Here is a 17,628-nt window from a genome sequence, read left to right as displayed (position 1 = left end):
GTTCAAAGAGTTGAAATTTGGACCAAACGGTGGAAGGAAAACAATAAAATATTCAAAATGAAAGCATGGACATGAAAGGGATAGTTCAATATTTTGGCAAATTGGCCCATTGCCATAATCCCTATAGTCATAGCAGTAGGTTCGTTACCTTTAATTGTCAGTGCAGGCTATTTTTAGAACGGTGGAGCAGAGCCACGAGCTGCTCAGAGCTACGCTACGGAGGCTCATGGGATTTCTTGGTTTCCCTCATCAAACTCATCAAATACACAATCCCAACAACTCCACAACACTCTGGTGGACAAGTTGTGAGCTGCACATTCACCACGCTATGAGATAATAACACAACGTTACCAGACAGAGTTGTTTTAGAGGGAAATTCATGCAAAACCGCTGATGCACGTTCCCGTCTGGGGCAGTTTTTCATCAAGCAGTCTCTGTATTTCCCTCTAAAACAACTCTGTCTGGTAACGTTGTGTTATTATCTCATAGTGTGGTGAATGTGCAGGTCACAACTTGTCCACCAGAGCGTTGTGGAGTTGTTGGATTGTGTATTTGATGAGTTTGATGAGGGAAACCAAGAAATTCCATTAGCCTCCGTATAGCAATGGGCCAATTTGCCAGAATGTTGAACTATCCCTTTATAACAAAAAGTAACTCAAATAAAGTGTAAATGTAGGTGTGTTGTTCATTCGTTACTGTCCTTCTGTCTTCTTTAGATCTGGGGATTGGCAACGGCACAGCAAAGAAGTGAGTGAACTCCGGTAATGTTTAACCAGACGTCCATTGTGCAGCATATTAAACAGGACTAACCCTTTACTCTACTCTCTCTACCGCTGTAGTGATCTTCACTGGAGTCAGCCTGGTGAGAGGAGGCTGACCGGTGGAAACAACTGGACACCCAAGACGGCTCCTTCCACCACCTGGAACCCAGCGACCATGGTACGGCTCTCACCTCTCCGTCTGAGTTGTTTGTTCTGTTTTGGTTTGTTTCTCCTTCACAGTCACATAGGAATCTAGGTGACTACACAGAAGTCTAATGCTGTGTCTCCATTTGCACACTTCAAAAAGTTGAGTTTGCAACGCTGGACGCCTCTCACCCTCAATGTGTCAATGGATAGAAGCCATTTTGGGGTTAATTTAGCCGTCTGGACTGAATTACTCCCGATATGGTGTGTGGTGTGTCCGTGGCTGACTGTCACCGGCTTAATGTTACCCACCGAGCTAACGCTAGCTGTTGCATTTTGTAAAATATTTACAACTTCTTAGGGGCAAAATGTCGCGATTGTCATTTCTGGTGAGTGCACAATGACCGTATTCGATCTGAGACAACACTACCCTGTGGAAATTTGCGCACTAAGGAAGTAAGCGTTAGGGGTGGGAATCTTTTACTATCTCACGATTAGATCGATTCGGATTTTTCACAATGATTTAGTCTGTCGGTGTGCAAAGGATCCTCATGATCAACTCCAGTCTGCTTTGCAAGACAGAATGACTAAAGTGTCTTTTTCACATTTATTGAGTTTTAAACATTTATCCATGCTTAGATGGAATTGTTGAAACTGTTTCATAAAAGCAATATCACATATTTATTAAGTAACAAAATTAAAAGTGCCTATTTATTTTTTTAAAAATAGTGCAGTTAAACATGCTGGTAGGTAAACGGGATCCAGAGCGTCCTACCTAACCGCCCGGCCCTGTTCTGTCTCATCCCACTAAACCATTTGCTGCTTGGTGACGAGGGTCTCGAGCTGCAAAGCTGCTGCTGAAAACTCACATACACCTGGATATTGACATACTCATTCCTGTTGTAAATGAGCTGTTGCATTCAAGTGTTTTAGAAGTACTGCTCCCCCTAGTGGAGCGGAGGACACTGCAGTCCACAGGAGGAGACCTCAAGAGGTTGGAGGTCGTTGAGCTCCTGTCGTCTATGAATGGACTCATGTTGCACTTTTCAGTAATAGTCTGTAAACTGCCAAAACCGATAAACAACCAACAATTATCAAAACAGAAGTTCAAGCATCCAATTAGCCAGCAGAGATGCTAAAACATGCTCTCATACGTTAGACAAAAACTTTTTTTACATTCGACATTGAGGTAAATTTGGTCGTTTCTGTAGAGAACAGGTTTAATCCAGCTTGGAAACTGCAGCACAAAGTCTGAGGCATGTTCTTAGACAGGCAGCCAGTGGTTATTATTATATTATTATAACCTTTATTTAAACTAGGAAATATATTGAGGAGCAACCTCATTTACAATATAGCCGAGACAAAACACAAAACGTTTGAGGACAAGACAAAACACATAGCCTTTTAAACATACAGAAGCATATCCGAAATACCAAAAAGTAAAAGTGACAAAGATAAAATGAAAACAGAGAAGTCTAGTTAAAAACAGGCGCAGTAAAATAAGATGCAGTTATGGATTTAAATTGTCCTAATGATAAACGTGTGGTAAGTTTCAGATGGTTTTGCAGAGTGTTCACAGTAAGAGTAACAATGTGTCACCGATGACAGAGATTAACCTTAAATTCCCTTTGTGTCTTATGTCCTGTCTGTTAATGTTGTTAACATTAGTAATGTTCACTGATCTGTGTGTTATCTGTGTGTCAAACTGTTGTCTTGTCTGTGTCTGTCTGGGCCACACTTAAAGACCACCATGTTTTTTCAACCATACGTAAGTCCATCCCTACTGTACATATGGTTTAAGCCTCTTTCCTGCACTCTGACCAACACTGGCATGATGCACCGGTTGATATTAACCTCTTCACGAGACCAAACCACCACCACCAGCAGCCGCTCACAGCTCACTGTCAGGAGCCTAATAACTCACCTCACACTGCAGCTGTGGCATGAAGCAGCCGAGAGCTTCTCTGTCCGTTATCACCCAGCCACCGGCCTCTCTCTGTGTGGATATTAACCAATCAGTGGGCAGAGCCGCCGGCCGCAGCTCTGGCTTGTGTGGAAACCTTTTTTTTTTCTGCCGAAGCGGAAGCAGGAAGTAACAGTCACCATGGGACCTCAACTCGGAAAAAGTCTCTACGTAAGTGAACGGGAGTCAAAGTTTTATTTCGTGATCCGATTGAATTGCACCATGAGAAAAAAATATGACCTCTGCCTGTTTAAAACATCACGTTTCATGAAGAGAAATCAGCAGTTTATCGTAAATCGGCAACAGAAGAATGTATTTAGTGTGAAGACGCTCTATGGACTACAGATCTGTGTCCCACAAAAAATACGTCACCAACTGACCCGGGAAAGGGCGGCATTTGGTGTGTGATGTCACCTACACCACCTGTAGTCTTTCTGGTTACGGATTCTTCTGAATTTTTTATTTTTTTTTAAGTATATTTTTTAGGCTTTTTTGCCTTTACTTGATAGTACATAGTGAGATAGACAGGAAAGGGGGAGGCAGAGAGAGGGGGAATGACATGCAGGAAAGGTCTGCCCGACGCGGGATTCTAACCAGGGACGCCTGCGGTGAGGACTGTAGCCTCTACATGGGGCGGCCGCCTTAACCACTGCGCCACGCACCGCCCCCTGAATTTTATTTTACAAACTGCTGATTTCTCTTCATGAAACGTGATGTTTTAAGTAGGTTAAGGACATATTTTTTTCTCATGGCACAGTTCAATCGGATCACGAAATAAAACTTTTACTCCCGTTCACTTACGTATATGGAGATTTTTTTCGTTACTTCCTGCTTCCGCTTCGGCACTCTATATCAAGTTATTGTTACTTGAAATATACAGTAGTCTACTCTGTTGTCTGTCTGTGCCCAGTCAAGCTTGCCCTGCCACTTCCTCGCTGACTTGCCAGCTGAAGGTGTTGTGTGACTGTGAGAGTGAAGGTTTCTCTGATTTCCCTCCAGTTCCTCCTCAGTTGTTTGTCGTCTACAGTGCTTTCTTTGATTTCAAGTGTCTTGTACTGTTTAAGTCTCACAGCAACTGCCTGCGACGAGGCTTTCTGGAGAAAAACATTGATGACACCGTGTGTTTGCTGCTGTCCTCCCATTGATCTTAGCTGTCATTATTTTTAATTATTAGAGAAGATAACCAGTCAGAGCAATGAAATCAGTTTGACTTTTCTCAGAAGACTTTGATTCATTAAGGTTTACATGTCAGTATCCTGGTTTACAATGAACCAACCAGCCTGCATTCAGTTTTATTTTATTTTAATTAAGTTATATTACATGACAGCATTTTTAATTTGTAAATTTTCTGATTTGTACACATTTCCAATTTGTTGCGCTTCCTGTTTTAAACAAAAAACATGAAACACGCATAAGAGATCAGAAACTGGGATACTGGTGTTTGTCATGTATACGGGGAAACTGAATAACCAAGTTTCTCTAAGTTCATTTTAACACCATATCCCGAATTTGATCAAAATCGGGATGCTGAAGTCCATGTAAACGCAGTCAATGATGCAATAATAAACCACCAACACATCTACTGAAACTGAAGCGATCAGATCTCCATCCAGAAAATCTCTGCAGCTGTTAAAGTTCCAGTGGAGAATCTGTCTTGTTCTCTTGTTGTTGTAAATAGTAAATGCAGAAGGCTGAATTGGGGCCAGACGCAGAAAATATGCATTAAAAAACATATATACACCACGTGAACACACAGTTTTCCACAGTGATCGAAGTTACAGTGAAGTGAAAATTCAGAAAGCTGAGACACATCATTTAACGAAATAAAACCAACTTATTATCAATACAAGTTTTGCCGTTAGCATTGTTTAATCTGCTTATTTTTATATAGCCAGGGGTTCTGTGAACTGTAACTACTGTTGTTATATTAACTTATCTTTGCATCTACAGTGTCAAGTTCCTCATTTCTCTGATCTGATCTGATCACTTGTGGCGTGGACTGTTTTTACACAAACTGATGGATTAAGGGAGAGTCTTAATCCATTTATATCTATATCTAATTGCGGAAGTGGAAATGAGGCTTGTGTGCACATATTTCTTAATGAGTGACATTTAATAAATCAGAAACCACCAGAACATACGACTTCATAATTCTGACAAGACGAGTTTTAACGCATCTCATCCCAGAACCAGCCTTAAATAAGCAGACACTGCACTGTTCTCAGCCAATAACGTGAAACTCTGACACATTTTTATTGATCAGTCAGGACAGAAACCTGCAGTATCTATTGATTATTAATCTATAAAACTCCAGTCTCACAGGAACTGCAACACAAACAGCTTTTTTTTGAGCTCATACAATCACAGAGTTCCCAACTTTTGACAGTATCATAGCAGTAATTACTACTGTAAAATACTCCAGTTAAAGTGAAACATCTCAGGAGTGAATGTGTCTGTTCACAAAACCACCGAGCTGCATCCTTCATTTCATTTATTGGATCTCCATTAGCACCAGCACATTAGCATAGCTATTCTTCCTGGAGTCCAAACATTCAGTCAAAATTGACTATTCTTCCAAGTCATAAAGGAAAAGTAAAACAAAAACAACTAGAAAATTTCCTCTCGGGAAATTTTGAATGGGCCACGGGAGCTACTGCGGGTTGTGCCATCTCTGTCAACATGGGAATCAAACCCACGATCTTAAGGTCAAGACAGAGCTGATCAGACAGACATGATCATCTTTCTATAAGCACTGATATGGAGGAGCTGTAACCACATTAGGTTAACTGTGTGTGTGTGTGTGTGTGTGTGTGTGTGTGTGTGTGTGTGTGTGTGTGTGTGTGTGTGTGTGTGTGTGTGTGTGTGTGTGTGTGTGTGTGTGTGTGTGTGTGTGTGTGTGTGTGTGTGTGTGTGTGTGTGTGTGTGTGTGTGTGTGTGTGTGTGGTGTGTGTGTGTGTGTGTGTGTGTGTGTGTGTGTGTGTGTGTGTGTGTGTGTGTGTGTGTGTGTGTGTGTGTGTGTAACTGTAATCACATGAAGCTGGCTCTAGAGTCTGTGTGTGTGTTGTAGTTAGTTAGTAGCTGCATCCTGTGTCAGTCTGATTTAGCTGTGTCTGTGTTTATAAACATTTAAACGAGCGCCAGGTGGATTGTTTATGAAGTTAACAAGCTCTGGCCTGAGGATCAAAGAGGTTACCACGGCGATAGGGGCCCCCGCAGGCTGAGGCAGACAGAAACATGGAGAAAAAGAGCCATTTTCTGCCTCTAAACCGGTCTCACAATTAGGCTCAGCATGACAAAACGGTAACTCCTATCAGAACAAAACACAGATCAACGTTGCTCTAAGGACTTACTGAAAATTTCGGTACGATTTGGTGTTTCTACAGTAAATATTTTGGCGACGCTGGCAGTTTTAAAACATCAGGCCGTTCTGCTCCTCTCAGAAAATATTTGTATTGGACTCAATGAGGAGCAGGGACAGACGTGGCCGCACTCAGAGGCTGATTCTGTAAGTTCTGTAAGTCTCTCTGATATTTTGAGCACATGACATGAGAGATAACAAGTTTGTCTTACAAATTCTGAAAAAATTATGTCTGTAGAGTGTAAATTGTGGCCGTGCTCACAGTTTATCCAGAAAAAATACAGAATGTTTCTTCACTCTCTCCCACTCTAACTGATGATGTCACGCACTCTGACACGAACATTCTATGCAATACACACCCATTATAAACTCATAATTTCTCCAAAAATGATCATGGTCATTGATCAGGGATTGATCAAAAACTATATGACCTATCAAAACGTGGAGTAATACGACAATACACAAGACTTGTGTCTACTGTTTAAAGTTTAAATGGAGTCTCTAGGTGAAAGTATGCCTGAGCAGTAGACTTTTGTTAAACTCCAATGATTGGTCTTTTTCGCTCTTTTTTTCCCGCCCGTCCCATTGACTTACATGCAAAAATTTTGCGCAGTAAATCGCGACTTACGTCGCGAATAATTCGTACACTGTTGAGAAAAGTAATAGCACACCGATCCCGATCAGGACGCACATTTTGATATATAATTTGTCCTGCAACTCTTCGAGTTGCAGGACTAGTAGCGAACCGAAAGTTGGCCGGAAGTGGAAAAATAACTAGAAAAAGCATTTCCAAGAATGGAAATGGTGTGACTGCTGATAGCAACTGAACGCTGTTGCAGAATTAGCAAATAGTGCAAGCAGTGATCACCATACAAATGTTTGACCAAGGTCGGAATCGAACTCACATCCTCATGGTCATTAGACTTCCACTCTGCCTCTAGGCCACAGTGCACACGCAGTTGAGGAGACTGTTGTCTGTTAATGATCTTCACACTGTCAACATCAAGAAAGCTTGAGAGTCAAGCTTGAATGACTTAGAATGAAAATTTCTGTGAATTTCAGGCTGAGAGCAGCAGTTTCAACATGAAGCAAGTTATCAGAAGTCAACAGAGGACAACTGGGAAAATAATTCACTATAATTGTTGTTGAGGCAAGATTTGAACCAGCAACCTTCAGGTCTCCAGACCAGCAAGCTAACCACTAGGCTACAGACAGAGACAGTATGTGAGGGGTAAAGAAAACCTTTGACAAGAGGATCACTGGCTTCTGCTTAAAGACCCACTCCCGTGAAAATCGTGTTTTCTGAGCTTTTCACATGTTCCTGTGGCATTTTTCTTGTGTTAGAGCACTTATCAGCAGAGAAGGAAGTGCAAAATTGCATTTCAGAGTTTTTCTGCCTTCAAACTGCTGTGAACCAATGGCAGACGCGAACTGGCAGTTTCAGGAAGACTGGAGTTGAGGGTGTCACAGCTCCAGGGGAGGGCACTAGTGCTACAAGCTCCCGCCCCGCTCTGCATCTGGCTCAGAGGTGAAAGCCTTCACAGCTCGGTGTAGCTGTCTAGGTATAATAGGTATAGCTCACCTGGTAGAGCAGCTTGCACCATGAGCAAGGACTATGTTCCAGTGTGGGATCGAATCCCAGTGTGGAGTTTTACGCTAAACGCGCTGAATCTGTAATTGTACAATGTCCAGCTGTCAGCAAGCGGGGGGGTGGGGTGCGAGGAGGTGGCTGGGCGGGTGCAGAGCAGCGCAGTCTCCGCCCACCCCCCAGAGGTACATTGCTAATGAGCTGGTTTTAAAATGGCCGAAAAGGGTCGCGGGAGTGGGACTTTAAAAAAAAAAGTAAGGAATCAAACCCATGACCTCATGATCAATAAACCTTTACTCTGCCACTTCGCCACAGAGAGCACAGACATAAGCATGTTTCAGACAGAGTTGTGGAGAATTCTCAGCATTGGGCTGAATGAGAGCAGAGAGCTCCCTGGCTGCATTTAAAAAATATTTAAAATTATTATCTAAGTCTCTTTGCATTTTTGACCAGAATTTTAGCCAGAAGACAAGTGTGGCTACAAAACTGGAGAAAATAATTTGTCTAGAGTTTAATTTGCAGAAAAAGTTAAATATTTTAAAAAGTATAAATAGTTAAAAAGAGAAAAGTAACGCCGATAAAGTTCAAAAAAAGCTGCACGTTTTGATATATGAATTGTTGAAATAGCACAACACCTAACACACTAACCATATGGCCACAGAGAACCTGAGTTACAATGAGCTTTATACTATGAGGAATCAAAGACTGTCCAATGACAGCTGAATAATTGGAATCAAAAGTCAAGCAATGATGTGAAATGACTGAGGCAGGAATCGAACCCGTGACCATATGATCTCTAAACCTTTACTCTGCCACTCGGCTACAGAGAGCACACTGCTTTCAAGACTGTTGTCATTCATTGTAATGTGATGATGTGCTGCAAACTGGTACGAATAATCAAGGAGATAACAAACACCTGTAACCAATTGAAGGCGGGGGAGGAGAGCAGAATTCAACATAACATAACAAGAATTCTTCCCTTGGATTCGAACCAGTGACCTTAGGGTTGGCAGGCAGTTACCCTAACCCCTACACTACAGAGGAGTTGTCAAGAAGAGAGGTTGAGACTTTGATGAATGTGAGATTTTTCAATGATGCTTAAAACAAAAATAAATTAATATAAATTAGCCACACCAAGTAAGAAGAGGACTTTTTTGTGACCTGTGACTATTTTTTGGTGAATTCAAATGAATTAAAAAGCACTTAACAGCAAGTTACAAAGTTGAGCTCCTTCTCCTGCTGATGTGAAAAAAATGCATTGAGCTTAATGAGAGCAGAGAGCTCCCTGGCTGCATTTAAAAAATATTTAAAATTATTATCTAAGTCTCTTTGCATTTTTGACCAGAATTTTAGCCAGAAGACAAGTGTGGCTACAAAACTGGAGAAAATAATTTGTCTAGAGTTTAATTTGTGGCCATGCTGACAGTTTAGCCAGAAAAACTCTAGAATGTTTTTTTGCCTCTCTCCACTCTGACACCACTCTGGCTCTGCTCGTTAGACGCAATACACACACATTATAAAGCTGAAAAAAATCAGAAAAAGTTAAATATTTGAAAAAGTATAAATAGTTAAAAAGAGAAAAGTAATGCCGATAAAGTTCAAAAGAAGCTGCACGTTTTGATATATGAATTGTTGAAATAGCACAAAGTATGAAGGACTAGAAGAAGACCGTAAAAAGGCGGAAGAAAATGGCCAAACAGAAGAACAATAGTGTGACTGCTTCAGCAGTCACACTAACTAGAAAAAGATAGCATTTCCTGCAGAAAATGCGTGTGAATGCTGTAAGCAGCTGAACGCTATTGCTGAAGCAATGCTGAATAAGCTGAAGAAATCATTGAAACAAAGTTGAATTAGCTGAAGAACTGTTGAAAAAGTCTAACGTTGAAGCTGAAACATATAACTTGAAGATTAATGCCTTTTTAAGGACAAAAAGCAGTAGAAATGTAAAAAAAAAAAAAAAAAGGAGAAGAAAATGTTAAAATCCTGCATGTTGAAGATGTTTAACAGTTGAAGAGTTGAAATCTGCAGCTAGCCACAGAAAGGAAAACTGATGAACCAGCAGTAACATAGCTGAAGCAACAAGTGAGAATAGATTAAATAGAAGGAACATGTAAGCAGGAAGCTGATTGACATGACGTGATGGAAAAAATCCTGAATTGTTTAGGTTTAAGTGTAATGAATGTGTGTTTAGTCTAAAAGCAGTAGAAATGTTGAAAAGGCAGAGGAATGTGTTGGAAAATCCTGCATTATTAAGTCTAACAGTTGAGGAGTCTGCAGTCAGCTGCAAAAAGCACTGCTACAGAAAACAGATAAACAAGTGCTAACATGGCTAAAGTAATAAGTGAAAATAGATTAACAAATGGAACCTGTAAGAAGGAGGTTTATTTTGTATGAAATGATTGGAAATTATTTAAATTGTTGAAGATTAGCATAAAGAAATTGAAAAGCTGAAGTCTACTCAAATATATTTAAACATGACAGCATGAATACATTGTTGGACTATTACTAATATAGATTAAACACTATCTAGGTGGTTGGAAATTATTTGAATTGTTGAAGATTGTGGTGAAAGAAAAATTAACATTTTAAGTACACTCAAATTACTCTAATAAAAATTATATGTGTGTTGGATATGTGTGTATGGTCAGTGTGTGTCCGTGTGTGTGTGTGTGTGTGTGTGTGTGTGTGTGTGTTGGATATGTGTGTATGGTCAGTGTGTGTCCATTTGTGTGTGTGACCGACAGACAGTCAAATAGAGAGAATGTGTGTGCGTTGCCATGGTGACGTTGCCATGGTGAGGTTACCATGGTGAGGTTGCCATGTTGAGGTTACCATGTAACTGTTGGCTGGTGGCTTTAAGGTATGGTGGCAGCTTTAACCATAGGCTTTAACTGCTCTGTGACACCCTCAAACAGATCTAATGTACGACAAATCTGTACTTAGTACGAGCAAAAGGTTTACATTTTCCGAACCATAAGACCTTGCTGAACGCGTCCATGTCACTTTGGTGTTTCTAGAGTAAAAATTGTTGATTGGGTCGCAGGTTGGAAACTTTGGGACGTTTAGGAAATCAGCGCCAACTTTTGAATGGGAGTCAATGAGAGGAGAGAGGGAAATGGCTGCACACAGAGGCTCCCAGTTTAAATTGTGTTCGTCTCTCTGGTTTTTTGAGCACATGAAGAGATCGAGGATGAGCTTGTCTACAAGCATGCCCGAAATTATGTGTGTAGAGTGTAATCTGTGGCCGTGCTGACAGGATAGAGAGAAAAATGTGAGAGGATTTTTAGACCCTCTGTCACTCTACCAACTGCCAACGTCCGAACATTCCGTCCCATTGACTTTCATGTTAAATCTGAATTTTGTCAGAAATTTTAATGATTTTAAAACTATACATATATCTGAAACTGTTGAAGATATCAATAAGCTGAGATATAGCTGAATAGTTGAAAGGTTTGTGAACAGTTTAAAAGTTGAATGAAGTCTGTAGCTGAAAGTATGCTGAAGCTATTAGAGGCTGAATGAAGCAGAAGATTTGAAGAGTTTGAAGACTGTTTCAATTCATTTCCTATGAGAGAAAAATTGCACAAAAAGTTAAATATTTTAAAAAGTATAAATAGTATGAAAGAGAAAAATAATAGCATAAATGTCCTGAAAAAGCTGCACGTTTTGATATATGAATTGTTGAAATAGCACAAAGTATGAAGAAGGAGTTAAACGCAGAAAAAGGGAAGAAGAAGTAAGAATAATAATACCTAGAAAAAGAAAGCATTTCCTGCAGAAAATGCGTGTGAATGCTGTAAGCAGCTGAACGCTATTGCTGAAGCAATGCTGAATAAGCTGAAGAAATCATTGAAACAAAGTTGAATTAGCTGAAGAACTGTTGAAAAAGTCTAACGTTGAAGCTGAAACATATAACTTGAAGATTAATGCCTTTTTAAGGACAAAAAGCAGTAGAAATGTAAAAAAAAAAAAAAAAAGGAGAAGAAAATGTTAAAATCCTGCATGTTGAAGATGTTTAACAGTTGAAGAGTTGAAATCTGCAGCTAGCCACAGCAAGGAAAACTGATGAACCAGCAGTAACATAGCTGAAGCAACAAGTGAGAATAGATTAAAAAGAAGGAACATGTAAGCAGGAAGCTGATTGACATGACGTGATGGAAAAAATCCTGAATTGTTTAGGTTTAAGTGTAATAAATGTGTGTTTAGTCTAAAAGCAGTAGAAATGTTGAAAAGGCAGAGGAATGTGTTGGAAAATCCTGCATTATTAAGTCTAACAGTTGAGGAGTCTGCAGTCAGCTGCAAAAAGCACTGCTACAGAAAACAGATAAACAAGTGCTAACATGGCTAAAGTAATAAGTGAAAATAGATTAACAAATGGAACCTGTAAGAAGGAGGTTTATTTTGTATGAAATGATTGGAAATTATTTAAATTGTTGAAGATTAGCATAAAGAAATTGAAAAGCTGAAGTCTACTCAAATATATTTAAACATGACAGCATGAATACATTGTTGGACTATTACTAATATAGATTAAACAATATCTAGGTGGTTGTAAATTATTTGAATTGTTGAAGATTGTGGTGAAAGAAAAATTAACATTTTAAGTACACTCAAATTACTCTAATAAAAATTATATGTGTGTTGGATATGTGTGGATGGTCAGTGTGTGTCCGTGTGTGTGTGTGTGTGTGTGTGTGTGTGTGTTGGATATGTGTGTATGGTCAGTGTGTATGTGTGTGTGTGTGTGTGTGTGTGTGTCCGTGTGTGTGTGTGTGTGTGTGTGTGTGTGTGTTGGATATGTGTGTATGGTCAGTGTGTGTCCATTTGTGTGTGTGACCGACAGACAGTCAAATAGAGAGAATGTGTGTGCGTTGCCATGGTGACGTTGCCATGGTGAGGTTACCATGGTGAGGTTGCCATGTTGAGGTTACCATGTAACTGTTGGCTGGTGGCTTTAAGGCATGGTGGCAGCTTTAACCATAGGCTTTAACTGCTCTGTGACACCCTCAAACAGATCTAATGTACGACAAATCTGTACTTAGTACGAGCAAAAGGTTTACATTTTCCGAACCATAAGACCTTGCTGAACGCGTCCATGTCACTTTGGTGTTTCTAGAGTAAAAATTGTTGATTGTGTCGCAGGTTGGAAACTTTGGGACGTTTAGAAAATCAGCGCCTACTTTTGAATGGGAGTCAATGAGAGGAAGGGAGGGAAGTGGCTGCACTCGGAGGCTCCCAGTTTAAATTGTGTTCGTCTCTCTGGTTTTTTGAGCACATGAAGAGATCAAGGATGAGCTTGTCTACAAGCATGCCCGAAATTATGTGTGTAGAGTGTAATCTGTGGCCGTGCTGACAGGATAGAGAGAAAAATGTGAGAGGATTTTTAGACCCTCTGTCACTCTACCAACTGCCAACGTCCGAACATTCCGTCCCATTGACTTTCATGTTAAATCTGAATTTTGTCAGAAATTTTAATGATTTTAAAACTATACATATATCTGAAACTGTTGAAGATATCAACAAGCTGAGATATAGCTGAATAGTTGAAAGGTTTGTGAACAGTTTAAAAGTTGAATGAAGTCTGTAGCTGAAAGTATGCTGAAGCTATTAGAGGCTGAATGAAGCAGAAGATTTTAAGAGTTTGAAGACTGTTTCAATTCATTTCCTATGGGAGAAAAATTGCACAAAAAGTTAAATATTTTAAAAAGTATAAATAGTATGAAAGAGAAAAATAATAGCATAAATGTCCTGAAAAAGCTGCACGTTTTGATATATGAATTGTTGAAATAGCACAAAGTATGAAGAAGGAGTTAAACGCAGAAAAAGGGTGAAAGAAGTAAGAATAACTAGAAAATGCATTTCCTGAAGGAAATACGGGTGAATGCTGGAAGCTGGAAGCTGAATGAGCTGAATAAATTGTTGAAACTATGCTGAATTAAGTTAAGAAACTGCTGAAGAAATCTTGAAGAGATGAAACAATATATGAAGAGTATGAAATGGTTTGAAATTACTTGAATTGTTGAAGATCAGTATGAAGAAATTGAAAGTCTGAAGTCTACTCAAATTTACTTAAAACTGACAGTTTGAAAACATTTTTGAACCATTACTAATGTAGATTAAACACTATCTGAATAGTTAAAGTAGAAGATGAAAGATGGAGGATGTATGAAATGGGGGGTATTACTTGAATTAATGAAGAATAGTATGAATGAATTGAAAAGCTTGAGTCTACTCAAAGAAGTTTAAAACTGGTGGCTTGAAAACATTGTTGAACCATCATTTGTTGAACAAATATAAATAAAGATGAAGCAATACCTGAAGAGTATAACTTGTAAGCAGGAGGCTGAATGATATGGAATGGATGCATTTGTTGTTATTTAAAACAGTTAGAAAATTTTTTTTGAACCATTACTAATATAGATGAAACAATATCTGAAGTGTAAAAGTAGAAAAATATAGAAGCAGTTACAATCCGTTAAAGGGCAGAATAACTAAAAATAACTTTAACATATCTGAAGGGTAAAAGTTAAACATGTTAATAAAAAGTTTGAGGAAAATGTAGAAATCGTGCATCTTTATAGTTTAACAGTTGAATGGTTGAAATCTGAAAAAGGTGAGAAAAAAATTAAAAAGAAGAACTTAAAATTAGGATGTTGGAAAATTGCTTGAATTTTTGAAGATTGGTGTGGAAAAAATAGGTCTACTCAAATGATTAAATATATTAAGAGCTTGAAAGTATTTGTTGAACAAATATGTATAAAAATGAAGCAATACCTGAAGTGTATAACTTGTAAGCAAGAGACTGAATGATAGGGAATCCCAGAATTGTTTAAGTGTAAAAAATAGTGTGAAAATATAAATTTATAAATGAAAAATATGAAACTCCTTACATGGTGGAGAAATGGCCTGAATTGTTGGAATTAATGAGGAAAAAGTCCAAGTCGTTCAAAGTAAAATGTAAGGATTGAAGGTGGAAAAGTCTAAAGTCAGGACATGAAGAAGCTCCAAATCCTGAAATATCCATTATGAGAACTGGGGTATATATAGAAATGGGGTAGAAACAAGGAAACAAGGAATGAAGTAAAAAGAAAGAGAAAGGGAGTAGAAAGAAAGAAAGAAAGAAAGAAAGAAAGAGACTGAATGATGCCAGAATTGTTTAAGATACGTTTAAAAAAAGAGTGTGAAGATATACATTCATAAATGAAAAATGTGAAAGTCCTTAAATGGTCTGAATTGTTGGAATTAATGAGAAAAAGTTCAAGTCCTTCAAAGTAAAGGGTTAAAGAGGAAAGTCAGGACATGAAGAAGCTCCAAATCCTGAAATCTCCATTACAAGAATAAACTGAAATGTAAGAGAAATAAATTATTAGAGATGTTTAAAAATGCCCCTCAAAGATATGAACTCATTTAGAGGCTGATTATGAGCTGTAAGCCAGTGTGTCTCTGTGGTTGTGTGTCTCTCTCTGTGTGTGTGTGTGTGTGTGTGTGTGTGTCTGTGTGTGTGTGTGTCTCTCTCTCTCTGTCTGCACCACACAGAGCAGAGCAGTGAGATTTGAGCTCTGTGCAGCTCCGAACAACAGCCTCTGAAAAGAGAACCATACCTCTTACCAGAATGTGGTCATGACTATCGGGGCAAGGAGACCTTCCTGAGCGAGCCAATGTGCATTAAATGTTTGTAGGACAAAAACTTTTCTCACAGTCGCAGGAAAGATAAGGAGGTCATTTCTGCTTTTCTCAGAAAATCTGCTCCTACTTTACAATGTGAGTCAATGAGAGGAAGAGAGGGAACTGGCTGCACTTAGAGGCTCCCAGTTTAAATTCTGTTAGCCTCTCTGCGTTTTTGAGCACACTGTGAGACACAGCACAAGTTTGTCTACCAAAGTGGGGGAAAATTATGTGTCTAGAAAGAAATTTGTGGCCGTGGTGACAGGATAGAGAGCAAAGTGTCAGAGGATTTTTAGACTCTCTGTCACTCTAGCTGATGTCATCACCACTCTAGCTCTGAAAATTCCGTGCCATTGACTTGCATGTTAAATTTGAATTTTGTCAAAAAATGATCATGAACAGTTGAAGGGTACTGATCAATAACGGTAGAAGATATGAAAAAGTTGAATATACCGTGAATACTTGAAAGTTTTGTGAACGTTTTAAAAGTGGAATGAAGTCTGTAGGTGAAAGTATGTTGAAGCAGTTGAAGTTCAAAGAAGGAGAGGATTTGAACAGTTTGAAGACCGATTCAATGTATTCCTATGGGGAAAATTTTTTCAATAAAGTTTGAATATTTTGAAAAGTATGAATGATATGAAAAAGTTGAATACATCCCATGATCTCCTGAAGAAGACGCACGTTTTGATATATGAATTGTTTGAATAGTAGAAAGTATGAAGAAGTAGTTAAGGGCCAAAAAAGGGAAGAAGTAAGAATAATAATAATATTAATAACTAGAAAATGCATTTCCTGAAGGAAATACGGGTGAATGCTGAAAGCTGTAAGCTGAATGAGCTGAATAAATTGTTGAAACTATGCTGAATTAAGTTAAGAAACTGCTGAAGAAATCTTGAAGAGATGAAATAATATATGAAGAGTATGAAATGGTTTGAAATGACTTGAATTGTTGAAGATCAGTATGAAGAAATTGAAAGTCTGAAGTCTACTCAGATTTACTTAAAACTGACAGTTTGAAAACATTTTTGAACCATTACTAATGTAGATTAAACAATATCTGAATAGTAAAAGTAGAAGATGAAAGATGGAGGATGTATGAAATGGGTGCTAATTACTTGAATTAATGAAGAATAGTATGAATGAATTGAAAAGCTTGAGTCTACTCAAACAAGTTTAAAACTGGTGGCTTGAAAACATTGTTGAACCATCACTAATATATGAAAGAATATCTGAGGAATAAAAGTAAAATAATATAGAAGTTGTTACAATCCTTTAAAGGTAAGGATAAGTTAGAATAACTACATCATATCTGAAGGCTAAAAGTCGAGCATGTAAGAGTAGAAGGGTTGAAATCTGAAATACGTGAGAAAAGATTAAAAAGTAAAACTTATAAGAAGGACGTTGAATTTGTATGAAATGTTTGGAAAATTGCTTGAATTTTTGAAGATTGGTGTGAAAAAATTAACATTTCAGTCTACTCAAATGAATAAATATATTAACAGCTTGAAAGCATTTGTTGAACAAATATAAATAAAGATGAAGCAATACCTGAAGAGTATAACTTGTAAGCAGGAGGCTGAATGATATGGAATGGATGCATTTGTTGTTATTTAAAACAGTTAGAATTTTTTTTTTGAACCATTACTAATATAGATGAAACAATATCTGAAGTGTAAAAGTAGAATAATATAGAAGTAGTTACAATCCGTTAAAGGGCAGAATAACTACAACATATCTGAAGGGTAAAAGTTAAACATGTTAATAAAAAGTTTGAGGAAAATGTAGAAATCCTGCATCTTTATAGTTTAACAGTTGAATGGTTGAAATCTGAAATAGGTGAGAAAAAAATTAAAAAGAAGAACTTATAAGAAGGATGTTGGAAAATTGCTTGAATTTTTGAAGATTGGTGTGGAAAAAATAGGTCTACTCAAATGAATAAATATATTAAGAGCTTGAAAGTATTTGTTGAACAAATATGTATAAAAATGAAGCAATACCTGAAGTGTATAACTTGTAAGCAAGAGACTGAATGATAGGGAATGGATGCAAATCCCAGAATTGTTTAAGTGTAAAAAATAGTGTGAAAATATAAATTTATAAATGAAAAATATGAAACTCCTTACATGGTTGAGAAATGGCCTGAATTGTT

At 38.2% G+C, this 17,628-nt stretch overlaps 1 protein-coding gene across 36 annotated transcripts in view; it reads left to right on the top strand.

Annotated features, from left to right (window-relative positions):
• Nucleotides 1-17,628, top strand: part of picalma (phosphatidylinositol binding clathrin assembly protein a) — an 83,381-nt gene that overhangs the window by 33,967 nt on the left and 31,786 nt on the right. For 18 of the 36 annotated variants that reach the window (XM_085797095.1, XM_085797094.1, XM_085797092.1 and 15 more), the window contains 2 exons: nucleotides 717-747; nucleotides 840-939. In XM_085797095.1, coding sequence (XP_085653221.1) covers nucleotides 717-747; nucleotides 840-939 — 131 coding nt within the window. Of the gene's footprint in view, nucleotides 1-716; nucleotides 752-839; nucleotides 940-2,649; nucleotides 2,674-17,628 lie in introns of those variants that run through there. The other 18 variants (XM_085797093.1, XM_085797091.1, XM_085797089.1 and 15 more) reach the window with 2 other exon arrangements.

The sequence above is a fragment of the Trachurus japonicus genome, chromosome 14 (assembly GCF_045865225.1).
Source record: "Trachurus japonicus isolate A0001 chromosome 14, Traja_1.0".
Lineage (NCBI taxonomy): Eukaryota > Metazoa > Chordata > Actinopteri > Carangiformes > Carangidae > Trachurus > Trachurus japonicus.
The sequence above is the reverse complement of the archived record's forward strand: the minus strand, read 5'-3'. Positions and strand labels throughout refer to the sequence as shown.